The sequence below is a fragment of the Rhinoraja longicauda genome, chromosome 15, assembly GCF_053455715.1.
Source record: "Rhinoraja longicauda isolate Sanriku21f chromosome 15, sRhiLon1.1, whole genome shotgun sequence".
NCBI classification, from domain to species: domain Eukaryota; kingdom Metazoa; phylum Chordata; class Chondrichthyes; order Rajiformes; family Arhynchobatidae; genus Rhinoraja; species Rhinoraja longicauda.
Window position 1 is genome coordinate 18,158,872 of NC_135967.1, and position 25,763 is coordinate 18,184,634.

The following is a 25,763-nucleotide window of genomic DNA, read 5'->3' on the forward strand; positions in this document are numbered from 1 at the left end:
GTGGTTGACAAAAGAAGACACAAAATAGTGAAGTAACTTAACAGGTCGGGCAGCATCTCTGGAGAACATGGCTTGGAGACGTTTTGGGTCGGGACCCATCTTCAGACGGATTGTGGAGTCGGGGTGAGGAAGAAAACTGGAAGAGCGGAAGGGAAGGATAAAGCCTGGCTAATAATAGGCCGGCACAGGTACTGCATTTGGGGTTCCTGGTGTGGCCTCCTGTACATCAGTGAGACCACTGACCCGCTGAGTGCCTCCTGTACATCAGTGAGACCACTGACCCGCTGAGTGCTTCCTGTACATCAGTGAGACCACTGACCCGCTGAGTTACTCCAGCACTTTGTGTCTCCCTCACTAAATATTAACCACTTTGCTGGGGAAATGTGTCCTTCCTTAGTTCTGCATGCTTTGATTAACTATTTATTTTGTTCCAAGTAAACAACCCAAAGCATTCATTATTAAAATACTCTCTTCCAGTTCTGATGGGGGACCTTTGACTTCAAATAGTAACTCTTCTTCTCTCTCTCTTCACAAATGGTGCCTGACCTGCTGAGTGTTTTCAGCATTTTCGCTTTTTATTTCAGAATTCCAGCATTTACAGATATTTGATTTTCTTAAAATAGTTTCAGCTCTGGCATCATCTTTTAAATCTCTTTCACACTTCCATAGATAGACTTTTCTAACTGGAACCGTACATCGGAGCCAGTCTTTGACCTAATTAATATTTTAAATAACTCTAACTATATTCCTACTCGTATTCAACGCTCAACACGGCAAGTGACTGCTTGCAATTGTGTGCTTATTATTTTGCTGTCCTGCTTCCTTCAGGGAGCCGTGGGTTCGTAGTCCAATAGCCCTTTACTCATCTACCGCTCTTAATATCCCATCAATTCATCCTTGACCCTAGAGGACTGTACGGGAACCATAAAGGTATCCTGTCTTCTTAACTGTGGTTTCCCTCGGCAGATGTTTCGTGTTGCCTGTCTCTGGATTTAACTCTGTTTGATTTTGCTGTTTGGCCAGTTCAATGACGTCTTCCTGCAGCCGACAACGTGCATCCTCGCCTCGCCATCAATCACATGGTCAGATTTTGTACCATCTGCAAACATTTGAATCCTGACTCAAATCAAGGATATGTACCACAAAAAGCTAGAGGTTAGCAGCGAGTTCTGATGAACCCCATTAGGAACAAACCTTTCATTTACCAAAAATATTGTGAACCTTTATAGTTTAGTTTTTGCCACTGTGCAAATACTGGATCTAACTTGGTATTTTCAATGAGTCCCATGGGGTTTTTAAAATAAAAAATAGTTTTTCACAAGGAACTTGGTCAAATGTCCTGCTACAATCCAAGTATGTTATCCTTATTGATCATCCCTCAACCATCTTCATCAAGTTAGTCATATAATTAATTGTCTTTGTAAGTATATATTGACTGTCAGATTCAGATTTGTTTATTGTCATGTATACCAAGATGCAATGACATTTCATTGTGTGCAAGAAGCTCAGAGAGGAAACAGGATACATAGTAATGATGAATACAATGGCAAATGCAAAACTGCTGAGTGGTGGAAAAAATGTAGTTCAATCTGAAGTAGTGCAAAAAATACTAAAGTGCAACAACAGAATAATCTGTCTGAAGAAGGGTCTCGACCCGAAACGTCACCCATTCCTTCTCTCCGGGAATGTTGCCTATCGAGCTGAGTTACTCCAGCATTTTGTGTCTATTTAAATGAAACAGATAGAGGTAAGAGTAACTGTACATAGTACCACCTCCAGGAAGTAGTTGTGAAAGAGACGACTGACTCAGAAGTCTGATGGCAGTGGAGAAGAAATTGTTCTTAAGACTGGTCATCCTTTGATTAACGTTTGTCATGGGTAAAATCAAATTAATACCGTTCATCAGTGTATTTTGTTTTTCCGAGGCAAGACATTCTCCCACTTTAAACAATGGTGCTATTTTCACTATTTTCGAGTCTTCAGCACCACATTTTGAACCAAAGAGAACCGAGGAACTTCCTTTAATTCCTTCCTCATTTCTTTTCCATGCTTGGTATCCATTTTAATGACACATTTACAGGGAAAACCAGACCCACTGGTTGCAGCTACTCTGCTGCAGTGTGTCTCACAGGGTTATTGTGTTTCTTCAACACCACTCCCTCCTTAAACAAAGAGCCACAAAGATAGTGCCACAAATATTATAGAGATGTGCAAACTGTGTGAGATAGCCGAAGGATTTCTTGATTAAGGCAGTTGTGGCACAGAAGCTGGAAGGCTGATAATAACTGTGGGCTACAAGATTAAGATTGATTCTCCATTGGAGAAGGGAAAAATAATCAAACGCGACATCCATTGAAGCATTCTGTGCATTCTAAATGTCTAACTTTCTTAGCTTTCTGACTGTAGTTAATATTGTTTGACAGTAATTCCCTATCCATAATACATTGACTTTGTAAGATTTGCCAGAAAGATGTGCCTTCTGCATCTGAGCCAGGTAACTTCCTGCGCTACATTGTGGGGGACCAACTCCCTAAAGAAATCCCTCGGCCTTTACAATAGTCAATATAGTCAATAGTCGTTTATTTGTCACATACACATAAATGTGTAGTGAAATGAAACATTACCCGCAGTTCAACAATAAGACCAATAAGAATAATCAATAAAAATGCAATAACACATACAATCATAAACTAACACCAAACAAAAAGAAACATCCATCCCAGTGAGTCTCCTCCAGTCACCTCCTCACTGTGATGGAAGGCCAGAATGTCTTTTTCTCTTCCCTTTACTCCACTTCCACTGTCACCTTGCTTTAACCCATTATCCCCTGAACTCCATCGACACCACTTTTCTTCCTTTAATTTTGATTCTCAAATCCCATCCATTTCTTTGAAATCTCCACTTCTAAACCCTTTCCTAAATTACGAACCTGTGAATCGGAGAAAATGCCCCGCAGATGAAAAGAACGGCAGTACTGCACTCGGAGATATCTGTACACGTACCGTCTAACAGGTGTGGGTGTATGGAGTAAAGGATTCAGCTGTAACTCGTATCCAAATCATATTGTTCCCACGGTATTGAGTGACTAAAATCCGTTATTTATTTCGAACAAGTCGTCCATCCCCCGAGTTTAATGTTGCTTTCATTTATTGAATTAAAAACGGTGGGTCACTTTGTCATTGGTGACAAAATGGCTTAATCTGATAGGAAAACATCCCGTGGAAAATCATCTCAACTAAGGGGAGTGGGTGGGAAAATGGGGTTTTATGTTTCAGTAAATTGCAATCGAGACGGTTTACTAGGAATCGAAACGCTCCATAATGCTGGGTCTCCTGCACTTCTGTTGCAATATATTAGTCTGTGCATGCTCGACCAGCAGTCAGATTCGAAAGAATAACATAATTTGGTCTTTCATTTCTTCCTCATGATAATACTGCTGAAATGCAAACATAAATAATCAAATATATATTTCCCAATATTAAAATTAAATTTAACCTGCCTGGATTGTTTTAATTCTTGGGATGGTTATTTGAAGGGTTTAACTTCAAAGTTAGGAGAATGGCCTTTAATATATTGACTGAGATGTACAGCGTGCTCGATTTCAGAGTATATCTGAGTAATTTATTTATTGCCACCACTGAGATATTTATCTTTAAACCCTCGCACCTATTGCCCTGAAGCCTTTAGTTTAGTTTAATTTTTTAAAGTTTTGTTTAATTTAGAGATACTTCAGGACAAATTGTGAAGACTTATATTGATTGTCATTTAGTTATTAGGGAGGTTGTTTATGAAACGTAAGGAAATAACATGGCACATCTAAATGTACTAAACTATAGAAGAGTCCAAGTCTTTATTTAACATTGATACAAGTTGAAGCTTCAAGCCAAGTAAATAGTTCTGGCTGTTCATTGATGGAAAAGGTCAGAAATGTATTAAAACTGTACATCAGCACTCCAGACATATCACTGACTCTTTGAACGTCTTTGTTGTGTTTAACGCTGTTGCCAGAATGTATGCGTCTTCATACTGACATTTCCACAGACACAACCAGGTTCCTGATTGACGGGCTGTCCAGTAACTGCCCTCAGCATTGATTTGGAAAATGTGGAACATTTGCAAATTTTAACTTTTAAAGGGATATGCACAAACAATTAAATAACACTTCACATTTAAGTTTTAATCCTGCTAAGATGTTTCATTCCATTTCAAAAATAGAACTTGGTGGTTCAGGCAGCATCTGTGGAAATGGACTGTTGACATTATGGGTTGTGACCCTTCCTCTGGGCTTCCATTGTTTTGTTTCAGATTCCAACATTTGAAGTCTCTTATGTTTCCTGTGAAATTCCGTGACTTGCCAAAGAGATCTAGCTCCTGCAGTATAATTGTCCTCATTTGGCAGCACAATGGTAGAGCCACTGCCAGAGACCTGGGTTCAATCCTGACCTTGGGTGCAGTCTGTGTGGAGTTTGCACATTCTCCCTGTGACTAAATGAGTTTCCTCCAGGTGTTCCAGTTTCCTCCCACATCCCAAAGATATGTGAATTTATAGCTTAGCTGGCTTGTGTAAAATTGCCCCTGATGTGCAGGGACTGGATGAGAAGGTGGGCTTATATAGATCTAGTACAGATGCTCCCCGATTTATGACACTTCGACTTACGATATTTCGACCTTGCGATTGTGCAAATGGCAGCGACCCGAAGTGAGCCGCAGCTCGCTTCCGGCCACGTGATCAGGTGTATTAAATGCATTTCGACTTACGATATTTTCGGTTTGCGATGGGTTTCTCGGAAAGTAACCCCATCGTAAGTTGAGGAGCACCTGTATGAACGATTGATTGATGGTCGGCGTGGACTTGCTGGGCTGAAGGGCCTGTTTCCATGCAGTATCTCTAAATTAATGTAAACTAAATTGTGTTCATTTTGTAGCAGTCAGAATCAGAAGAGGGCATAATCATTCTTAAGGGCCTGTCCGACTTAGGCGATATTAAGGCGATTGCCAGCGACTAGGCTGTCGCCGACAGTTCGCCGGGGTGTTGCGGGCATGATTGTGAGGAGTCTTCCAAAGATCGTGGTGGATCTCGGCGCGCCGCTGAGAAATCAAACGGTTTCTCGGCGACAGCTGGCTTGTCGCCAGGCATCATAGCTTATTGCAGTCGCTGTCGCATGCTGTCCCCAGGTTTGTTAGGTTCTCTTAAGATGCATTTAGAAGCACATAATATTAAAATAAGTAAAGTCATTTCAAAATACAATAAAATGCTTTTGTTTAACGAATTTATTTACCATCAGGACATTTGGCAGGTAGATTGGAGGCGACAGTTTAACGGTCAAGTAGGCGTGGGAATTTTCAAGATGTTTTTGGCCTCAGCCATTACATTTAAAGTGGGCTCCCAACCCAGATATTCAACCCAGAAACCAGATATACATCTCCCTTACATTTTCAAAGAATGCCCACACACTTTTCACAAAAATCCACTGAACCACTTAAAAAATATATTTTTTAATACAGCTATTAGTAAACTGGAAGTAAATCCGGTTTATTCCTTGTTACAGTGAAGCCTGGTTTTTAAGTAACCCATACAAGGTGTTATAGTTCAAAACTCTCAAGTAATTACTGACTTGTCAGTGATTTCAGCGAAAACCTGTCAACCAGAGAACATTGACAGCGTGGAAATTTTCACGATGTTTCAGAAGACGCTGTAATCTCGCCGGCAGTCGCCAAAATAATCGCCTAAGTGGGACAGGCCCTTAAGTCTTTTAAATCTCTTGATCTTTCTAGAGTATGAAAGTTACAGGTTTAAATTTTTCTGAAGCTAATCAGTTTATGTCCACTTGGCTTCTGGATTGACAGCTGCTGGTGTGTGAGATCTATAATGATGCATCTTTCAGAGGTTCACAAAATATGTTGTTATTGCAAAATTATGAGAAATTACCATTGGTCCGCAATTTACAGTTTTTGTGATTGTATGTGGTTTCACCAATGATGTGTGCTGCCATCTTGCTTAGTGTACAAAATCTTCCAGTCCTGTTACATTCCCCTACATTCACCATTGACTGCAACGGCTGTAGTTTTGGTTAACTTGTTGTGGGTGAGTTGCTGCCATAGTGATACACCGTTGAGGGCATAGCTACCAAAACATTTCACAGCTGCCATCTGATCAAATAAAGTCGATCAAAATACCTACTCCTCGTGAAACTCTGGGTGTGATACTGAATCGCATCAGATTCTAACAAAGAAATGTTCATATTTGGCATTTGCCTGTAAACTGTTGCAAGGTAACCTGTGGCTGGTGGCCTTGCTGTCTTGATCTGAAGTTGGCTTGACTGGTACAGTGCAGACTGTACAGTGTCTGTTAATATTTGAGCAATCTCAGCACCGGTTGAGTCGTTACTTTTGTTTGTGTGGTTGTTTGTAAGCTTTGCAGATTGCTGCCAGGGCTCTATCTCTAGCAGATAAGTCAGTGTTGCTACCAAAACATGAAACATAGTGATTAGTTGTCATCTCCATCAAACCCTGGAGTGCTTGTGAGTTAATGGTTTGATTGCTCTCATTGCTTGTACAAAGCAATCACCAGGTTATGGATTTGCAGCAGGCATGTCAGATGAATTTCATTTTAACCTGTCAATTATATCGCTATAGGTTTCTTAAAAAAAAAACCCTTCTGTAGCCATTTATCTATCCCAGTTTGTTGTTGGAATTGTGTGGTCTATTTTGGTAGGTGGCTGTCTCCATTTCACTATGACATCTGCTCATGACTTGTACAGCATTTCAACCGTGGTCAAGGAGGTCTCTGATGAAGGGTTTTCAACCTCTTACTCTTTCCACAGATTCCTGACCTGCTGCTGAATGTCTCCAGTATTTTCTGTTTTGTTTGTTCAGATTTCCAGCATCTGCATTTTCTTTTAGATTTTTAAGAATCTTTGATCGGCTGAGGTGCGTTTCAAAGGGAAGGAGTGAAGAGCCATATGGTCTATATTTTTATTGATGACATAGATGGAATTGAGGATGAGAACCCCCTTTTGGGTTTTCGGTGTTCAGGAAAATTAATAAGCCGGACCTCAACTGTAGTAACTGCTAGATTACTCCTGGTGCCACAAGCCAGTGAGTGCAGAATGTGAGGATACTACAGACAGGGAGCAAGGGTCCTGGGCAGTGAATCTGGTTCTGGAGGTGGTAGGACTTGGCAATACATTATGTGCATGTAGTGATGGAAAGAATTGAACACAGCTTGTTGGATGGAAACTAACTAGGAAAATCAGAGTTTGAAATTGGTACGCTGGTTTTGGAAAGCAGAGGAAATAAAGTAAGGGTGAATGAAAACAATGGCAAAATTAGGAAATCTTGGATGACAAAAGTTATTAAATGCTTTATCAGGAAAAAAAGAGGGAGCACATGACAGGTATAGGCAACTACAATCAAGCAAATGTGCAGGGAGAGTAGGAGAGTACTTGAGAAAGAAATTAGTGAAGAGTAGTGGAATCCCAAGTCATTCGGACCAAGAGAGTAACTAGTAAATGATTGGGTCTCCTTAGGGGTAATCTATATATGGAGTCAGGGGAGGTAGGCAAGGTCATTGATTAACACTTTTCACCTGTATTCAGCAAGTAGAAGGACATAGTTCAGAGTAGGACATGTTGATTTTCTGGAGGATGTCTGTATTAAGAGGGTGGATGTGTTAGATATCTTGGAATATGTAAGGGAGGATAAATCCCCAAGGCCAGATGAGGTCTATCCCAGAATGCTATGGGAGGCAAAGTAGTAGATTACTTCATTTGGCCACAAGCCACAAACCAGAAATCTGGACTAATAACTAATGTTATTCCTTTATTTAAAAGACTCAGCAGTGATAAGCCACCTAACTGGAGCAGGTGATCCTTGTGTTTATAGTAGGGAAATTATTGGAGAAAATTTCAAGGGGCAGGATTTGTGTATATTTGGAAAGTCAGGAAATAATCAAGGACAATCAACATGGCTTTGTGTTGGGGAAATCTTGGCTGACTAATTTGATTGAGTATTTTGCAGAGCAAGCAAAGGAGATTGATGATGGCAGGATGGTGGATGTTGTCAAGTTCCCTGGCGGTTAGCAGGCCCAGAATATTAAGGCACATTGGATGTGAAGTGAGCTAGTTTATTGTTTCCAAAATCGGCTTGGGGATGGTGGGTGATGGTGGAAGGTTGTTTTTCTGATGGGAACTCTGTAATTAATGATGTTCTGCAGGGATTGTTTCTGGGGCCTTTGCTCTTTCACGATGTAAGTGACATGGATATGAAAATAAAAGTTTGAGTTAGTAAGTCTGCTGATGGCTTGGAAGAATTTAGTTATGGAGAGAGATTAAATAGGCTTAATATAGGCAAATGGGATTATTGTAGATGGGTACAATATGCAGTATGGACAGTGGGGCTTCATTGTTTCAGTTCTGCCTGACTCAATGATTCTGTAAGGGAACTAGAAGCTAACCAAAGTGAGAGAAGGCCCTTAGACAGCAGTGCAGTGGAAGTGGAAATAACATTGCAAAGGATGGGGAGGAAGAATGTGAAATTTGGGATGAATAATTGCATTTGGAGGAGGCAGGGGAGAAATTGTTTCAACATCATTGAAAGTAGATAAATCACCACCATCTAGTTAAAAAGAAATCCAGGCTAATCCAGGTTAAGAGGTGCAATAAAATAAATAATGGAGACTATAATTTTCCATTCCTTTCTGCCACAGTTGTTGGGTGGAGGATTATTTAAAAAGGAAACAGGTGGTAGACTAAATAATTATTGGCAAGTCTGCAGAAATTTGGTCAAGGGCAAATTAATGGAAAACATCTGGAGCAATAATTTTTGTCATTTAGAACATTAATCTAAAGTTGTCAGCAGGGATTTGTTGTGGGATGGCTGTGCCTGACAGAGTTACAAAAGTTCGAGGTAATATGTTTAATTAGGCCCTTTTGTTTTTGTAACATATGCTTCACACTAATGTTGGGAGCAGAATTTGGAAGTTTGCATAACACAACAAGTTAGATTGATCTTGAGGAATAAAGATACCCAACAACAGTAACATTTTTGTGGATATGTCAGTCGCAATCAGGATCCAATGTGGTGAAGTCTGAGATGGCCAAATGCAGCGATGGATTGATTGCCCCATGTTTAGCAGGATATTTCAAACTATAGAGGAACAGGGTCTTAACAGTGTACATCCACCTGAGATCTGCCGGAAAGTTAAATGATGAACGAAGAGGCAACTGGAATTTCGCTTTAGTGGTTAAGGTGTGGCATACAAGAGCAGGGAAGTTGTCCTTTAATTGTATAAAACATTAGTTGTTTTGGAACAAGATTGTTGGGCGCCATGTTACAGCAAGAAAATAATTGTGATGGAAAATTCAACTGCCTAGCCTAAAATCTTCTAGCCCAGTATTTCTCTTCTGTTCACAAGGCTGTGAGCCACAATGGGGTGGATATGAAGGACCTACATACCTAAAACAGAGTCCTAACATGTAATGATTGTAGGTCATTTGAGAATCTTTCTGTCCATCCAGGACGATGAATGGGAGGGGAATAGTGTTTGCACTGAAATGACCGAACTACTCAGTCCACTAAAGTCAATTTTAGTACCACCTGAATATGCGCTAGAAATATACAACTCTCCAACTAAAGACTGGATCTTCATGGATAGCCTCTTGCACATTTGATCTGAAGTTATGAAAATTCTTCCACTCTGCTAACCTCTTTTGGTAAATCTCTGACCCACAGTGGAAACCTCCTGCCAGAATGAAGATGAAACGATGGAGACCATCGAGGCTGCTGAAGCACTTCTTAACATGGAATCCCCAAATGCCATTTTGGATGAAAAGCGAATGTGTAAGTTTTAGTTCTGGATACAGTTTTTTTGTCTTTCCCTTTGAGCTTCTTGTTTTCCCTGGAGTAATTGTGTGTCCTAATACCAACTGTGCAAAAACAAGATAGCGTGTGGGTAGATTTCTAGCTGGAATCTCCATTTTTGAATATAAATTAGAAATTGCACAGATTTTAATTCAGTTTAGAGATACTGAGTCCACGCCGACCCGTGATCCCCACACACTAACGCTATCCTACACACACGAGGGACATTTTTCAATTTTCACAAGCCAATTAGCCTACAAACCTGTACGTCTTTGGAGTGTGGGAGGAACCCGGAGCACCCGGGGAAACCCTCGCAGGTCACGGGGAGACCATACAAACTTTGCACAGACAACACCCGTTGTCAGGATCAAACCCGGGTCTCTGGAGCTGTAAGGTAACAACCCTATTGCTGCGACACTGTGTCACCCTAATTGTTCATCAGACAGTGTAATATCAGTGCCAAACACGGCATGTTTTACTCATGAAAAATAAATCGTCAAACCAATGTCTTGCCAAAATCTTAAACTTAATTTTGTCCCTTCTCACCGCGTTTTCTGCTTTTTCCTTCTTCCTCCTTCCTGTTTAGTTCATGGATTCACACACCCTTTGGATGGAGTCATCACAGAATCTGTTCAGCAAGTCACTGTCTCATTGGATAAAATCCCTGGTGTCATCAAAAGATATTCATCTCAGATAGCAGCTGATGAAGATGACTCAGCATACGAGTCTCCTCGAATAAACGCACTTAAACAAAGGAAAAAGAAAGGTAAGCTTTTGATTTGTGCAGTGTGTTTACGGGGAAAGAGAAACAACCAGAGATCCTCAAGTGGATATCGTGGGTAATTTCACCATCCTGATTTATATTACCTTACAACTTCTAACAAAGCTGAACATAGGTTTATTGAAACATAGAATACAGGAGCTGTAATTGGCTATTTCGCCCATCATTTAATATGATATGTGACTAATTCACATCTTAATTATTTTTGGTCTGTCCCATTTCTCCTTCTTGCTTTTCGATAGATAGAAATCAATCCTCTTCTTTCCCAAGCCCAGTGATTATGGCAGAGAATTCCACAGGTTCATTTCCATATGAAAAGATTTCTTCCCATCTCAGTCCTCAATGCAGTCCTGAGATGATGACCCTGATTCTAGACCCCACAGTTGGGGGAAACACCCTCACCACATCTGTCTTTCCAGCCATACTGGGGATCCCCTCTAAACCTTCTAAACTCTCTTGTACACAGGCCTAGTCAACTCAATCTCTCCTTATATATGACAGTCCTACCATGGCAGTATTCCGGTGAATCCTTCACTGCACACCTCTGTGGTCAATATTATTTCTTTGATTAGGAAATCAAAACTGCAACTAGATGTTTGCTTTCACCTGCTGATATTTAAGGAAATCCAGGTCACTTTGGACATCAATGTTATCCAATCGTTCACCGCTTAAATAATACCCTGTCTTTCTGTTTTTTTACCTACCAAAATAGATAACAGCAAATATCTATATTCGACTGCATGTGCCATGTATTTGTCAATTCACTGAAAGTACACAAAGGCTTTGAAGTCTCCATGCATCCTCCTCACAACTCAAAATCCCACCCAGTTTTATGACATTGGCAACTGAGCACTTAAAAGTATATCTGAATTTTGCTTCATCTAAGTTATATTTTTCATTCTGGATTAATATACAGATTTTTCAGTAGAAGGGGCACTTTGTCTCTAGTTAAAGTTTAAGTGTGTTAACTTGACTCACTCCTGACCTGTGTTAAGATCAAAGAACGTGCATTTAGGCTGTGTGACCAACACACAATTGTGTTTGTGCAAGTTCATCTCACTGATATTTGTGTGTTGTCCCATCTGGCTTTAATATGTGAAGTTAGGTTTCAAAGGTCTTTTATTGTCACATGTACCAATTAAGGTACAGTGATATGAGAATTACCATACAGCCTTATGGGAAAAAAAAGCAACAAGGCATACAACTACATAAAAGTTAACATAAACATCCACCACAGCGGATTCACCACATTCCTCACTGTGATGGAAGGCAAAAAAAGTCCAATCTTCCTCCTCTTTATTCTCCCGCGGTCGGGGCAGTCAAACCATCCGTCGGGGCGATTGGAGCTCCCGCAGCCGGCGGTCGAAGCCCCGCGTTGGGGCGGTCGACACCCCCGCATCAGAGCGATCGAAGCTCCCTCATCGGGGTGGTCGAAGCTCCCGCTTCAGGGTGGTCAAAACTCTTGCGGCTTGGAGTTCCCAAAGTCGTTCTCTGACCAGAGGCCGCGGGCTCCGTGATGTTAAATCTGCAAGCACCCATGGTTGGAGCTCCGAGGTCGATCCCTGGCAAAGGGATTGCGGGCTCTGCAATATTAAAGTCCCGTAGGCTCCCCGCGGTGGTGCTCTTGAAAGTCGGTCTCCAGCAAAGGCAGCCAACTCCTCGATGTTAGGCCGCAGTGCGGACGGAAATACAATACGGAAAAAAATGGCTTCTCCTTCGAGGTAAGGGATTAGAGAAAGTTTCCCTAAACCCCTCTCCCCCCCTCCCCCCCTCCCCCCCCACCCACCCACCACATAGAACAAGCTAAAGAACACTACAAACATACATTTAACACATACTATTAAAACACAAAGAAAGAAGGCACAGACAGACTGTTGGCGAGGCAGCCATTGCTGGCGCCACCCGGTTGCAGACCTCAATCAGTAAGAGTGCTGTCTTACTCTTTCTGTCTTGAATGCACTTGATTGTCATGACATTAGTTTTGCATTCACATTCAAACAGAATTGCATCACTGAGTTTTAACTGCAACAACAATATGGGACCTCTTGTAAATTGTACTCTGGTGTAGCACGAGACTTGCCATTCAGTCCATGCAAAAGATTTTCAGTAGTGGAATAAAAATTCCCAGATTATTTGTGCCTCATTAAATAAATCAGGTGCCCTTTAGTGATGCTTGTTCTGCCCGTTGTGGAATTCTAATCATGTGGATTTTTTTCCCAAATTGCATTTGCAACTGTTAGTGATGCACTCAGGTGCTGAGTGGCTGTCATGTGTTGGAGCTACTGGAGTGTAAATAGCAGTGTTAAACAGAGGATGCCGAGTGTATGCATAGAATGACGTGATTTGATTTTCCAGGTCGGAAGACGAAACCTTCTCGCCCATCTTCGCCTGTCACAGCTCCACACCTTCCAATTAAAAAGAAAAATAAGGATGGAAAAGGTAAAGCATTATTAGTGTGACAGCTCAACAGTTGCACAAACATCGTGATTTATCTTTCGGTAGCTTTTTGTCTCCTCAGCAAAATGATGTTGTGTTAACACTGAGTGATGGATCTGCTGATAAAGCAAGAAAAATGTTTTTCTTTTGTAATTTGTTGCTGTTCTGTCATTTGTTCATCTCCCTCCCTCCTCCCATCACTCTCTCTCTCCCCCCCACCCCCACCCCCAGATTTCAGCTTTATTGGTTTTAAACTTGAGAACCCACAACAAAATGCATTTTCTGCAGAATAGAAAGAAATGATGAATTGTAATGTAATTGTATTGATGAATTGTATTGTAATGAATTGTAAGCATTGTAATGTTTAGCATTGTAATTTTCGTTTAATGTGAAACTACAGGTAGATCTGCTATAATGCAATAGTTAAGCTCCTAAAAAAACTCAGCTTGTTCAAACTCACATTATAAAAGCAATTGTGTCAAAGGGTGTCAGAGGTTATGGGGAGAAGGCAGGAGAATGGGATGAGGGGGAGAGAGATAGATCAGGCATGATTGAATGATGGAGCAGACCTGATGAGGGTTAGGGGCTAGAAAGTATCAGACTTGCAAGAACAATTTATTTTCCCACAGGATTGTCAAAAATAAAGATTTTTAATCACAATAAATTTATTTTTGTTACTTCGGGTTAAAAATACCAAAGGCTGCATCTTACATTGTGTGTCATTGTACAAGTGTGAATAGAAGCGATTCTTGTCAATTCCAATGACCACCTATGGTGAAACTGACAGATTGTGTTCTTAAGAGACAGTGGTGTCTGTTAATTCAGGTCACGTCATGCAAATCATGTTCCTTAATTGATCACTTGGATTAAATGCAAATTGTGTCATAGAAACACATGTTGTAGCAGAATCAGCTGTAACTTAAATTTCTTGCAGGTCTGGCCTTGTTCTAACATGGCGTGGTAGTCAAAGCTGACAACCTCACAATCCCAGTGACCCTTCAGTGCTGCTTTTGTGGAGTCCGCACCTGCTCCCTGTGCAGTTCCCCTGGGTGCTCCAGTTTTCTCCAAAATCCCATTTTGAGGTTAATTGCCACTTGTAAATTACGTCAAGTGTAGGTAGCGGTAGGAGAATTGGGGAGTAAACAGGCACGTGAAAGAGAAATGCTGGCACCTGAAAGAGAAATTAGAAATTCAAGTAATTTTACGAATGCATTGTGTGGCAGTCGCATTTGTTTGTGGGATATCCTGGTCAGTGTGAGAGTAGTGACCTCATTGATGGCGGTAAATTTTAATGAGTAAGTGTTAGAGAGTGTTATTATCACAGAAATGGGACTTTGGCTCACCACATCCACACAGATTTTTTTGCCCTTCCACATTAATATTATTTTCCCCAATTGAATCCACATCCTTCTATTCCTTGCCTGTTCACGTGCCCATCCAAATATCTCAAATATAGTCAAAGAATTACAGCAGTGAAACAGGCTCTTCTCCCCAACTTGTCCATGCTGACCAAATTGCCTGCCTAAACTAGTCTCATTTGTCTTTGTTTGGCCTGTATCCCTCTAAACCTTTCCTTTCTAATTAACTATTCAGTGGCCTTTTAACCCTTGTAATTGTTCTACCACCTGCTCACCACCTTCTGTGTGAAAATGATGCTCTTCAGGTCCCCTTTAAATCTTTCCTCTCTCACCTTAAATCCATATCCTTTACCCTCGGAAAATGACTGACCATTCACCTTATCTATGGCCCTCTTGATTTTATAAACCATTAAGGATCCTCCTCGGCCTCCTTTGCTTCAGGAAAAAAAAAATCAGTAGCCTATCCAGTTTTTCCTTGTAACTCAAGCCTCCAGTCCTGGTAATATTCTTGTAAATCCCTTCTGCACCATTTCTGGCTTAATGACCTAATTCCTATTGCTAAGTGACCAGAACTGCACACAATATTTCAACAGTGAAATCACCAACATCTTCAACAATTGCAAAGTGACATCCTGACTCTGCACTCAATGCCCTGATCAATGAAGGCAAGCATGCCGAATGGTGCCTTCACCTCCCTGTCTTCCTGTGTCGCCACTTTAAGGGAACAGTGTTTTTGTATCCCTAAGTCATTCCGTTGGACGATACTGTATGGGGTCCTGCCATTTATTGTGTAACCCAGCCCCGATTTAACTAACCAAAATGTGTCAGTTTACACTTATCTGAGTTAAATTCCATCTGGCATTCTTCGGTCCACTTTTCAAGTTGATATAGATCCTGTTGTAATCTTAGTAACCTTCTTTACTCTCTACTATACCACATTCCTTCTATCCAGAGATGCTGCCTATCCCGCTTTGTTACCCCAGCATTTTGTGTCTATCTTCAGTGTACATCAGCATCTGCAGTTCCTTCCTACACATTCCTTCCTTCCCACAAATGTTAATGTCATCCACAAACTTACCAACTGTTCAACTTACATTTTACATCCAACTCGTTAATGTAGATGACAAACAACAGTGAGTACAACCAAACCCAGGTGCTCTATAGCGTTCCGCTAGTCACAGGCCTCCAATCTGGAAAAACAACCCTCTACTTTCCAGCCTCTGACTCCAACCACCAAGCCAATTGTATTGAATTGGCTAGCCCAACTCGTTCAGGTGTTCTAACCTTCCGTGCCAGCCTACTTGTCAAAGGTCTTGTTAAAGTCCATGTAAACAATATCTACAGCCCTGCACTTTTCAGTCCTTTGATAATTTCTCCAAAAAACTCAATCAAGTTTCTGAGAAGTGATTTCCCTCACATAAAGCCGGCCATGCCTTTCCAAATCCATGTAGATCCTGTGTCTCAGAATTCCCTCCTCTAGCTCTCCCGCCACTGATGTTAAGCTTGCCTTTCACTGGCTTTATCTTGCAACCTTTTTTAAATAAAGGCACAACATTAGCCACACTCCAGTTTTTTAGTACCGCACCCATAGCTGAGGTGATGCAAGTATCTCTCCTGGAGCTCAAACAATTTCTTCCCTACTTTCTCACAATGTTCTTGGGTACATTTGGCCAGGCCAGGGGATTTATGCATGCATTTTTAAGATCACCAAAACCTCTTTTGTAATGTGAATATGTTACAAGGCATCGCTATTATCTTCCCTGAATTTTCTAGCTTCCACAACCTTCTCTATGGTAAAAAGAAACAAGATATTAATTGAAGACCTCATTAATCTCCTGTAGCTCCACAAGTAGATAAAACATTGATCCTTAAGGGCTACTATTCTCCCCCCTCATTCATATTTTTGCTCTCAATGTACATAGAATTTCTTGGGATGCTCCTTTAACTCATCTGCTGCAGCTGTATCATGTGTTCATTTTGTCATCCTGATTTCCCTCTTAAATATACTACACTCTCTGTAAACCTCAAGGCACTTGCTTGATCCCAGTTTCCTACATCTGACATATGCCTCTTTTTCCCAGACCAGAGCCTCCTCAAGGGTGCTCTAATCCTGCAAGCTCTGGCTTTCACTCTAACAGGAACAAGCTGCACTCTGAACTTTCCATCTTACTTATTAAAGCCTTCCATTTTCCCGACGTCCCTTTACCTACAAACAGCCTCTCCAAGTCAACTTTTATAAGTTATTTCTAATGCCATCAAAATTAGTCTTGACCCAATTTAAGCTAAGCAGATGTAAATTTATGGGCAACCCTTCGGCCTTGGCCCTTTGGCTCACCGAGTGCACTGACCAAAGATCAGCCGTACACTAGTTATATCCTACACATTAGGGACAATTTAGGTTATTTAGGTTCGACACGCTCAGCAAACAGGAGGGCAGCTGAGCCCCATTTTACTAACCATATAGGGGCTACAGAGCAATCAAGTCCTTCAGCAAGGACTGACAGATGTGTCCAGAGTTTCTGTTACTATGTCTTCATCTGCGCAGACAATCAGGTAACAATGAGTTTTACTGTAATAATAATGGTTTGTAGGTTATTTGGTTTCTGTTAGTTGTTCCCAGTATGTTGGAAAGTGGGAAGAAACCGGAGCGTGCAGAGAAAACCCACACGGTCACAGGGAGAATGTGCAAAGTCTGTACAGACAGCACCCGTAGTCAGGATCAAACCCGGATTACTGGCACTGTAAGGCAGCAACTCGACCGCTGCATGACTGCGCCACCCTGCTGAATCTCTGTTTTCTGTCATTACTACTAAGAATTCCATAGGTCATTGTTATATTGCCAGCAACAAAGTAACACGCACAGCAACCTGTCTTCTATTTCTTATATAAAATATTCAGGACCTTTTCTTGCCAAAATCAGTAAACCAAATGGAGTCTAGAGTAGGTGCTTAGTTTTAATCGAACCAGTGGCACACTATTTACTTAATATTTCATCCAAGGAGCCAATAAATTATTGGATAATGAAATGATTTCAAGGTGTGAGATTTCTGTAACAAAAAATCAATGGATATTTTATTGCGAATAAAATAACTTTCTCAAAAGTCCAGGGATTCGAGGCAGTGCTAGTTAGTCAGGAGGTGAATGTTAGCTTCAGCTTCTTTACAAATACAGAAAATGGGAACAGGTTGACCAAGCGTGAAGATATAATTGAGAAACGTTGGAAGGGCCAATCCTGAATTATTTTTGATAAATCCTTGCAAAAACTATGCTGCACTTAAAAAAATGTGTGCCTTGACCATTGCCTTTGTTTTGCACAGTTTGTTGTGTGTGATAATAAAATGGCGATGCTCATCCATTTCTCTCACCTTTTCCCTTTTCCAGGGAACACTATTTATCTCTGGGAGTTCCTGCTGGCTCTCTTGCAAGATAAGAACACTTGTCCAAAGTATATCAAGTGGACGCAGAGAGAAAAGGGTATTTTTAAGCTTGTGGACTCGAAGGCAGTGTCAAAATTATGGGGAAAGCACAAAAATAAACCAGATATGAATTATGAAACAATGGGCAGAGCCCTGAGGTGAGTAAGACTTCACCTTACAAATTGGTCAAATTGGGCTGGTTAGATCACTCTGTAATAGTTGAATTATTGCATTGTCTATCCTGGTATTTTTTTAAAGCATTATTCAGGCCAGGTCCTAATGAACATTTCTGGCCTGTTTCCATTATCTTATAATATAAGGTGACGAGTTAAATTCTGAATGGCCATTGTTCCTTTTAGATATTACTACCAGAGAGGGATCTTGGCCAAAGTAGAAGGTCAACGGCTGGTGTATCAGTTCAAAGAGATGCCCAAGGATCTGGTGGTTATTGATGATGACTCAGCTGAGCATGTCACACCTAACCTGATGACCTCATCAGATCATTCATTGCCGACGAAGAGGAAAAATGCCACCCATGGAATCCTCCAGTTGCAGAATGCAGGCAATGTGGCAACTGTACCACAGTCAGTGCTGGTGCAGCATGTTAAGCAACAGCACACAGCGTCGCTGATTCAACCCACGCAGAAAAGAGGAGGGGAGCTCGGCAACATCTTAACAACCATACATGGGCTACAGGGCAATCAAATCTTTCAGCAAGGACTGCCAGATGTGACCAGAGCTTCTGTAACTATGTCTTCAGCTGCGCAGACGATCAGGTAACAGTGAGCTTTATTGTAACAGGTATGATTTGCAATTCAGGAAGCTCTTTCACTTTGCATTGATGCTAAATGTAATGTTACACCACCCTCAAAGTTTATTGACTTTTTCTTCCAAAATCATTACAAGAAGTGAACTTTGGGTGGCGGTGCTCTTTCTAACTTTATTTGGTTTCCAAAAAAATGTTCAATATGTTGACCCAATTTGTCCACAATTGACATTCTCTTATAATTTAACAAGCAAACTCTGGGTATCTTTCTAAAACCTAAACTCCCCAGACCAACACTCTACATACAGACACATCAAATTGATATAATAAGGTGAAGGAGGAATTCATTGAATGTAAGCAAGATGGGTTTCTAAAACATTTCATTGAGGGACCAACTAACTAACTAATTTGGATCATGTATTGTGCAATAGAAAAAGGAGATAATTAATAATCTTGTGGTCAAGGGAATTTTATGGAAGTGTGACCGCAATTACATTTTACATTGAGTTTGAACATAATGTAGTCCAGTCCAGTCGACTTTATTATCATGTGCACAATGATGTACAGGCTTAGGAACATTTTGCTGCAGTGGTACGTCGACTATGACAAACACACAGAAATATAAATTCTACACAACAATGAAAAGAAAAACTCTGCAAATAAAACAATAGTGTGAAAATACACAATTAGAAAACAAGTTCATGGTAGTGCAAGAAGCGGTCCGTAGTATTCCGTTCGGATTAAGGGTGTGCGGATCGGTTGAAGAACCTGATGGTTGTCGGAGAGTAGTTGTTCCTGAAACGAGTGGTGTGTGACTTCTGGCTTTTGTGCCTCCTGCTCAATGATGCCAGCGAGAAGAGGGCATGGCCCAGATGGTGGAGATTCTTGATGATAAATGTCACTGGCTAGAGACAGTGCCTCATTTAGCTGCTTTCGATGGTGGAGAGATCTGTGCCCGTCATCTGAATCCACCACATCCTGCAGCCTCTCTTGTTTCTGTGCATTGGAAAAGCTGTACCAGACCATGATGTAACCAGTCAAACTAGGGTCTTCAATCTAAACAAAACTATGGAGGATGAGTTGATTGTGGATTGCTTGAAAGATTGCAATAAAGGATATGACAGTAAACAGAAAGTGGTTAGTATAATAATAAAAAAAGATGATTTGCAAATGAAAAACTCCTTTAAGGCTCAATAATAAAACAGGAAAATTGGTCCATTCTTGGTCAAGAGGAGAAATTAAAGATAGTATGATATCCAAGAAAGAGACTTTTAAAGTTTTTGTAAATAAGATTAATTGTGAGGGTTGTGACTATTTTGGAACTTGTTTAAGACGAATCAAGAAATTGATGCAGTAAAATATAATTTGAGAGAAAACTGCTGAGGGACATAAATTTAAAAAACTGACCCAAGATGTTTTATTGTTATGTAAAAAAGAAACGATCAGTGAAGACAAATGGGGATTCCTTCCAGGCATTGAGGGGAGACTTTACAATAGGGAGTAAGTAAATGACAGAGAAATCAAATGCTGCAGATGTATAAAAAGAACCTGATGATCTACGTCCAAGAGGATGGAACAAATTGATAATTAGAGATAGTGAATGCATTGAATATCGTCTTTTAACATTCTATAGATTTGGAATTATTCCTACAGATGTGACCCCAATTATTAAAAAGAGAGAAAGAAAAAAAACTAGGGAACTATAGACCAATTTAATCAGCATCACTGGTCTAAAATGGACCTGGAAAAGAATAATTGGATTTAGCAAAGTCAGCAAGGATATTAGAAAGGGAAATCATGTTTCACTAACCTGTTTGAATTCCTTGAGAATGTGTCTCGTAGAACAGATAAGGGAGTACCAGTGGATGGGGTGCATTGATTTTTTCGGAAAGGTTTCGATGAGTTTCACCACTAGAGGTCTTTTAATAAGGTTGGAACACCTAAAATTGGAATTAATGAACTGAATTAGGACAGTACAATGTCAGGTGCTTGGCCCTTGCTGTTCACCTCCTATATAAACAATTTGATAAGGGATGAGATTTGTTGCCAAAACAAAATTAAATTAGACTGTGAGTGGTGTGGAAAAGTTTTTTAAAAAGCTTCAAGAAGACAAGCTAAGTGTGTGAGAACATGGCAGAAAGAATGCAATGTGGACAAATGTGATGTTTATTCATTTTGGTGCATTTCATGACATTTAATATGGAGCTGCAGCGAGCATTTAGGTCAAAGGGAATGTTAGCTTTTATTGCCCTCAAATTTGGATTAATTAGCATATTTTTAATTCAGAGCTGCTGTCAGCACATCCCCTTACCAAACATGAATGCATGACTTACCAGTCTGTCGTCTAAATCATTTGCAAGTACAGGGAGTAGTTAAAGCCTTGAAGGGCACCTAATTTCATCTGCGTCTTAGTTTCCTGTTGACTGGTTGTGCTAGCGATAACAAGATGCTGAATGAATGTTTTCTTCTTGCCTCGAACAGGACAATAAGCGTCCCAAGCCAGGTTCCTATGGTGATGACTTCTGGTACACATGCTGTCGGTACTTTGATGTTGCAGACTATACCACTTACTACCGGAACAGACCACTGTCCTTCCAAAATTATTTTACGTGCCATTCCTTGTTCAGAAGGATCTAAGGAAACTGTCACAATCCAGGCCACATTGTCTCCCACAACAAATGGATTAGGCTTAAGTGAGGCCCAACAGGCCCAGGTCATTGCCACCAGTCTTTCATTATCTGATGGTGGATTTCAGACAGTCATAAATAATTATGTACAACCTTCCCTTGATGGCATCACACAACTGGTGACCCTCAACAGCGATGGTCAGCCTGTGGTTGCACACCGTCCAGGGAGTGTAATTGCCACGGTGCTTAAACCACCCGAACATATTCTGGACACTTCTGAATTTCAAGGTATGGTCACTAGTGCCATCATTCCCAGAATGATGGAAGAGCCTGGACCTCTAGTGGACGACGAGCCCAACTATCAGCACCTCAACACTGTGCTGCTGAGCAATCCCAATGGTATCGCGACGTCTGTCATAAAGATGGAAGGAATAGACAGACACTTTGAAACTATCGTTCAAGGCTCTGAGAACCTCAACAGTTCATTGTCACAGAGCCTGAATTGTGCTCTCACTCCTGTGGTGAAACTGGAAGCCAATGAAGAATGCTCATTATCAACCCTGCACCCGGACCACAAACATGATCAAGATGACACTCTCCTGGATACGGATCTCCACGATACCATGCCATTTCTAAAACTGGATAATTCCCAGACATTTTCACATGCAACAAGCTTGCTTTACTACCCCAGTAATGTGACTCCTTGTCTAAGTGCCATATCCACTCCTGCAATGGTTAAAACAGAGCCGACAGATCTATAAATAATGTAGAAAGCAATATCATCTGTATCTCTCACATGTTGGACTGGCGTTTGCCCTGTCTAGGATTGTAAATAAGCAGTTATTGATTCAGAATATTTAATACTGTGTCCAGGCCATCATTGTTAGTCACAATTTGAAAGAATGTCATTTTAGATCTAAGCATCAATACCAGAGAAGTAATCAAGGGACCTAAATGGTGCAATGATTTTCTAGTCATAAGTTTTGATGCAAGTTCGAAACTTCACATACACTTTTCTTCTCCCTTTGTCCATCTTTATTGTTCTTTGACTGTATAATCAAAATTATTTAGATGCGCCTTGAACTCAAGTTCCGATGCTCTTCATAATAATTACCATCTAGGTCAATGCTAAGCAGATGTTTCAGTAAGGGTTAGATTAAGTAGCTCAATGTGACCAATTAAACATGGGGTAGTCACCTTTAAAGCTTACTGAACCTTGTGGTGACTAGTTGTCCAGGAATTGAACCACCACCTCATGGTTTAGTTCCAAAACCAGCCTGAATGAAAGTTGCACAAAAATAAAATGCTGCAGATGATGGAGATCTGAATTAAATACAGGGCTGGAAATACACAATGGATCAGGTAGCATCTGTGAAGAGAGAAACAGTTGATGTTTATGATCACTCTTCATTGATCTGAATCATGAACTTGGCTTCTCCCTCAAAAGATGCTGATGGAATGTAAGTGAATTGTACTGGAGTTTTAAGGATCGGTGTCAAGAGGCGGAAATCTAATTCAACTTTCTCTGCCATACCATAGTTTTCAATCCTGTGATGTGCCTGGAAATAAACAATTCACTGTTGTCCAAAGAATTCCCGCAGTTAGGCACACCCTCTTGAAAGCGGTGCATTAAGTTAAATTGCTTGATGGTACAGCTTTTTTTAATATCTTCCTCCCCCAACATATCATGCAAAAACAGTGAACATTGTCCATCTTCAGTAAGCACACAACTTAGCTTGTACCAGCCGAAGCACAATTATGTCTCCTTCGCTCTAACATAGCCTATTTATGTTTTTTTTGTAAACCTTGTTTTGGAATTATGTTTTCTTATCAGAAATTTGACATTTAGGAAATAATATTGAATGTAATTTTAGCTTACCATGAAGATGGGATGACAAACCACAAAATGAATATTTTATATCTAAATTGCTAATTCCTTGTAGAATAATTGCAGAATATTATATTTTCATATGTGATATGAAAAGAATTCTTCAGGAAAAAAAAATGTGAACTTGGGATATTTTGTAAAAGGTTTTTGTAAATATTTATCTTTGATAATTCAAAATGTATACATTTTCTGATGCTACACAATTTCCTCTTGGGCTCTGTTTTTGACCAGCTTCCTATCAGTTTATCATTGGTTATAGCATTGTTATTTGGATGCTTCATCTGATGCAGAGGTCTATATTGATACTGCACCATCTCAAGAAAAAAAGCCACTTGGGAGAGTGAGATTTCCTTGAAAAAATAAAAACAATTTATTTTACAAATTGTTTTAATTGGACATTTATCTTTTTTGTTTTTCAAATTGTTATATTTTGCATATGCTTTGAAAAACATGTTTGGAATTTGCAGCTTTCACCAGAGCAGCCCATTGTATCTGGAACATATTCATGTTCTCCAGAGATGCTGTCTGACTCCAACACTTTGTGTCTTTCTTTGCAAGCCAGCATCTGCAGTTCCTTGATTCTATAGTTGGAATTGTCATCTGCTTTATCAACATCTCATTCTTTTTCCAGTGAGCAATTGCAGCACGTCAGTTATGTGGGCCGCCGATTTATTATCTAATATCTGTTACCCAATTTGAAATTAATTTTATTGGAAGGATCTAGTGCAAGGAATTTAGGTCACCCGAGCAAACCACGTCACAGTGTTCCTCTTTAACCAATTGAAGAATGTAGAGAACCAGAAAATATAAGTTGCAATATTTCAATTCAACGTTAAACTAAATACAGAAACGAAAACAGAGAGGAAAAGAAAGCATTGAAAGAAAAATGAGCTAAATGCCAACTTTAATTAAAATCTGAAGGAATGAGTTCAGGTGTGAATTTTCAGTATCAGTTTATTTTACAGTTATTAAGATTTGTTATTTCATTAAAACTTTCGTATACTTTTTAAAACTTGTTTAGTGGATTTCACATTAATGCTTTTTGTTTTTAAGAGTTTTTTGTTTTCTTAATGGAGAGCATCCAGACTAGGAGAGGACCTTAGCAAGCAACTTCCTAGTTTCCCCCATTTAATTGCTTGCCTGTGATCATTGCAATTTGATGCACAATTTACATGCCTCATAAAGTTGAGGATTGGTGCCGCAAAATTTGAAACAACTTTGTTCTCAATTTTGCAGGCATTACAATCATTGATACAGTCAGCAAGACCAGTTTCTAACCAATCCCATGTTCAGCACAGTTGGACAGTCCTAGCCTTTTGTTTAGCTGTTTTTCCCTGTCATTTCTGCTATTTCACACCATGGTTTTCTTTTTGTATCACATCCCCACATCTCGCTGTTCCAGATGTCAACTTCTCTACATCGGCGAGACCAAACGCAGGCTCGGCAATCGTTTCGCTCAACACCTTCGCTCAGTCCGCCTTATCCAACCTGATCTCCCGGTGGCTCAGCACTTCAACTCCCCCACCCACTCCCAGTCTGACCTTTCTGTCATGGGCCTCCTCCATTGTCATAGTGAGGCCCACCGCAAATTGGAGGAACAGCATCTCATATTTCGCTTGGGCAGCTTACACCCCAGCGATATGATCATTTATTTTTCAAAGTTCAGATAGTTCCTGTGTCCCTCTCTTTCCCCTCCCCCTTCCCAGTTCTCCCACTGTCTTCCTGTCTCCAACTATATCCTTTCTTTGTCCCGCCCCCCCCTCCCCTGACATCAGTCTGAAGAAGGGTCTCGACCCGAAACGTCACCCATTCCTTCTCTCCTGAGATGCTGCCTGACCCGCTGAGTTACTCTAGCAGTTTGTGATTCCCACATTCAATGTCTCCCTCTTTTAATTCAGTTTAATAGATTCAGCTTTCACTTGTTATGTGCTCACTCAATGGTCTACTGGATAAGTGCATTCTCTCCTTGCTTTGTGTGCAGACCAATTAGTTTGTAGATTTGATCCTGGCTCTTTGCTAAGCTGACTGATTTTAACTCTCTTGATAATTGATGCTATAACCTACTTGCATGTTAGATTGATTTCCATCCAGTGACCCACTGCTGAGAAATACGTGCTGAAGGTCAACCAGTGGTAAATAAACCAATGCACATTAAATAGCTTTGTTGCTTTCCAGGCAGAAGGTTGTGTTTCTAAATCCCACTCGAGACAAACACCGAATCTGGGTTGCACTTACACATATTGAAACAGGACTACATCACAGTCAGAGGTATTGTATTTCCGATAAGATAATAATCAGGCTGGTGAGTAAGAAAACATGACCTTTTTTGAAAAAGAACAAAGGCGTTCCCCCAGGTTTTCTTGACTTTGTGGTATAAATATTATTTGTTTGTTATCCAACACCAGGCGATCTGATCATCCATTTCATTGTTTTTTTAATGGGAATTTTGTCTTTAATTTAGCTGGTACATTGACTTCTTGACCCCAAGGATCTACAGATCATTGGATGAAGTGCTTTTGGACTGGAGGTATATGAATACACATCCTCCTCTTTTCCCTTCAGCTGTTGGACCTGATTATGATATTGTTTTTCTTAGTAAAACCTACCTCTTGTAGGCCTGTAAGTGAACA

The 25,763-nt window shown here is 40.4% G+C and overlaps 1 protein-coding gene across 2 annotated transcripts in view; it reads left to right on the forward strand.

The window, feature by feature from the left end:
- The window catches only part of elf1 (E74-like ETS transcription factor 1), a 212,492-nt gene extending 188,431 nt beyond the window's left edge, over nucleotides 1-24,061 (forward strand). For both annotated transcript variants that reach the window (XM_078412279.1, XM_078412280.1), the window contains 6 exons: nucleotides 9,733-9,840; nucleotides 10,448-10,627; nucleotides 12,998-13,081; nucleotides 17,818-18,010; nucleotides 18,212-18,628; nucleotides 21,100-24,061. In XM_078412279.1, coding sequence (XP_078268405.1) covers nucleotides 9,733-9,840; nucleotides 10,448-10,627; nucleotides 12,998-13,081; nucleotides 17,818-18,010; nucleotides 18,212-18,628; nucleotides 21,100-22,006 — 1,889 coding nt within the window. In that variant the 3' untranslated portion in view covers nucleotides 22,007-24,061. The remainder of the gene's footprint in view (nucleotides 1-9,732; nucleotides 9,841-10,447; nucleotides 10,628-12,997; nucleotides 13,082-17,817; nucleotides 18,011-18,211; nucleotides 18,629-21,099) is intronic.
- Nucleotides 24,062-25,763: the final 1,702 nt, after the last annotated feature.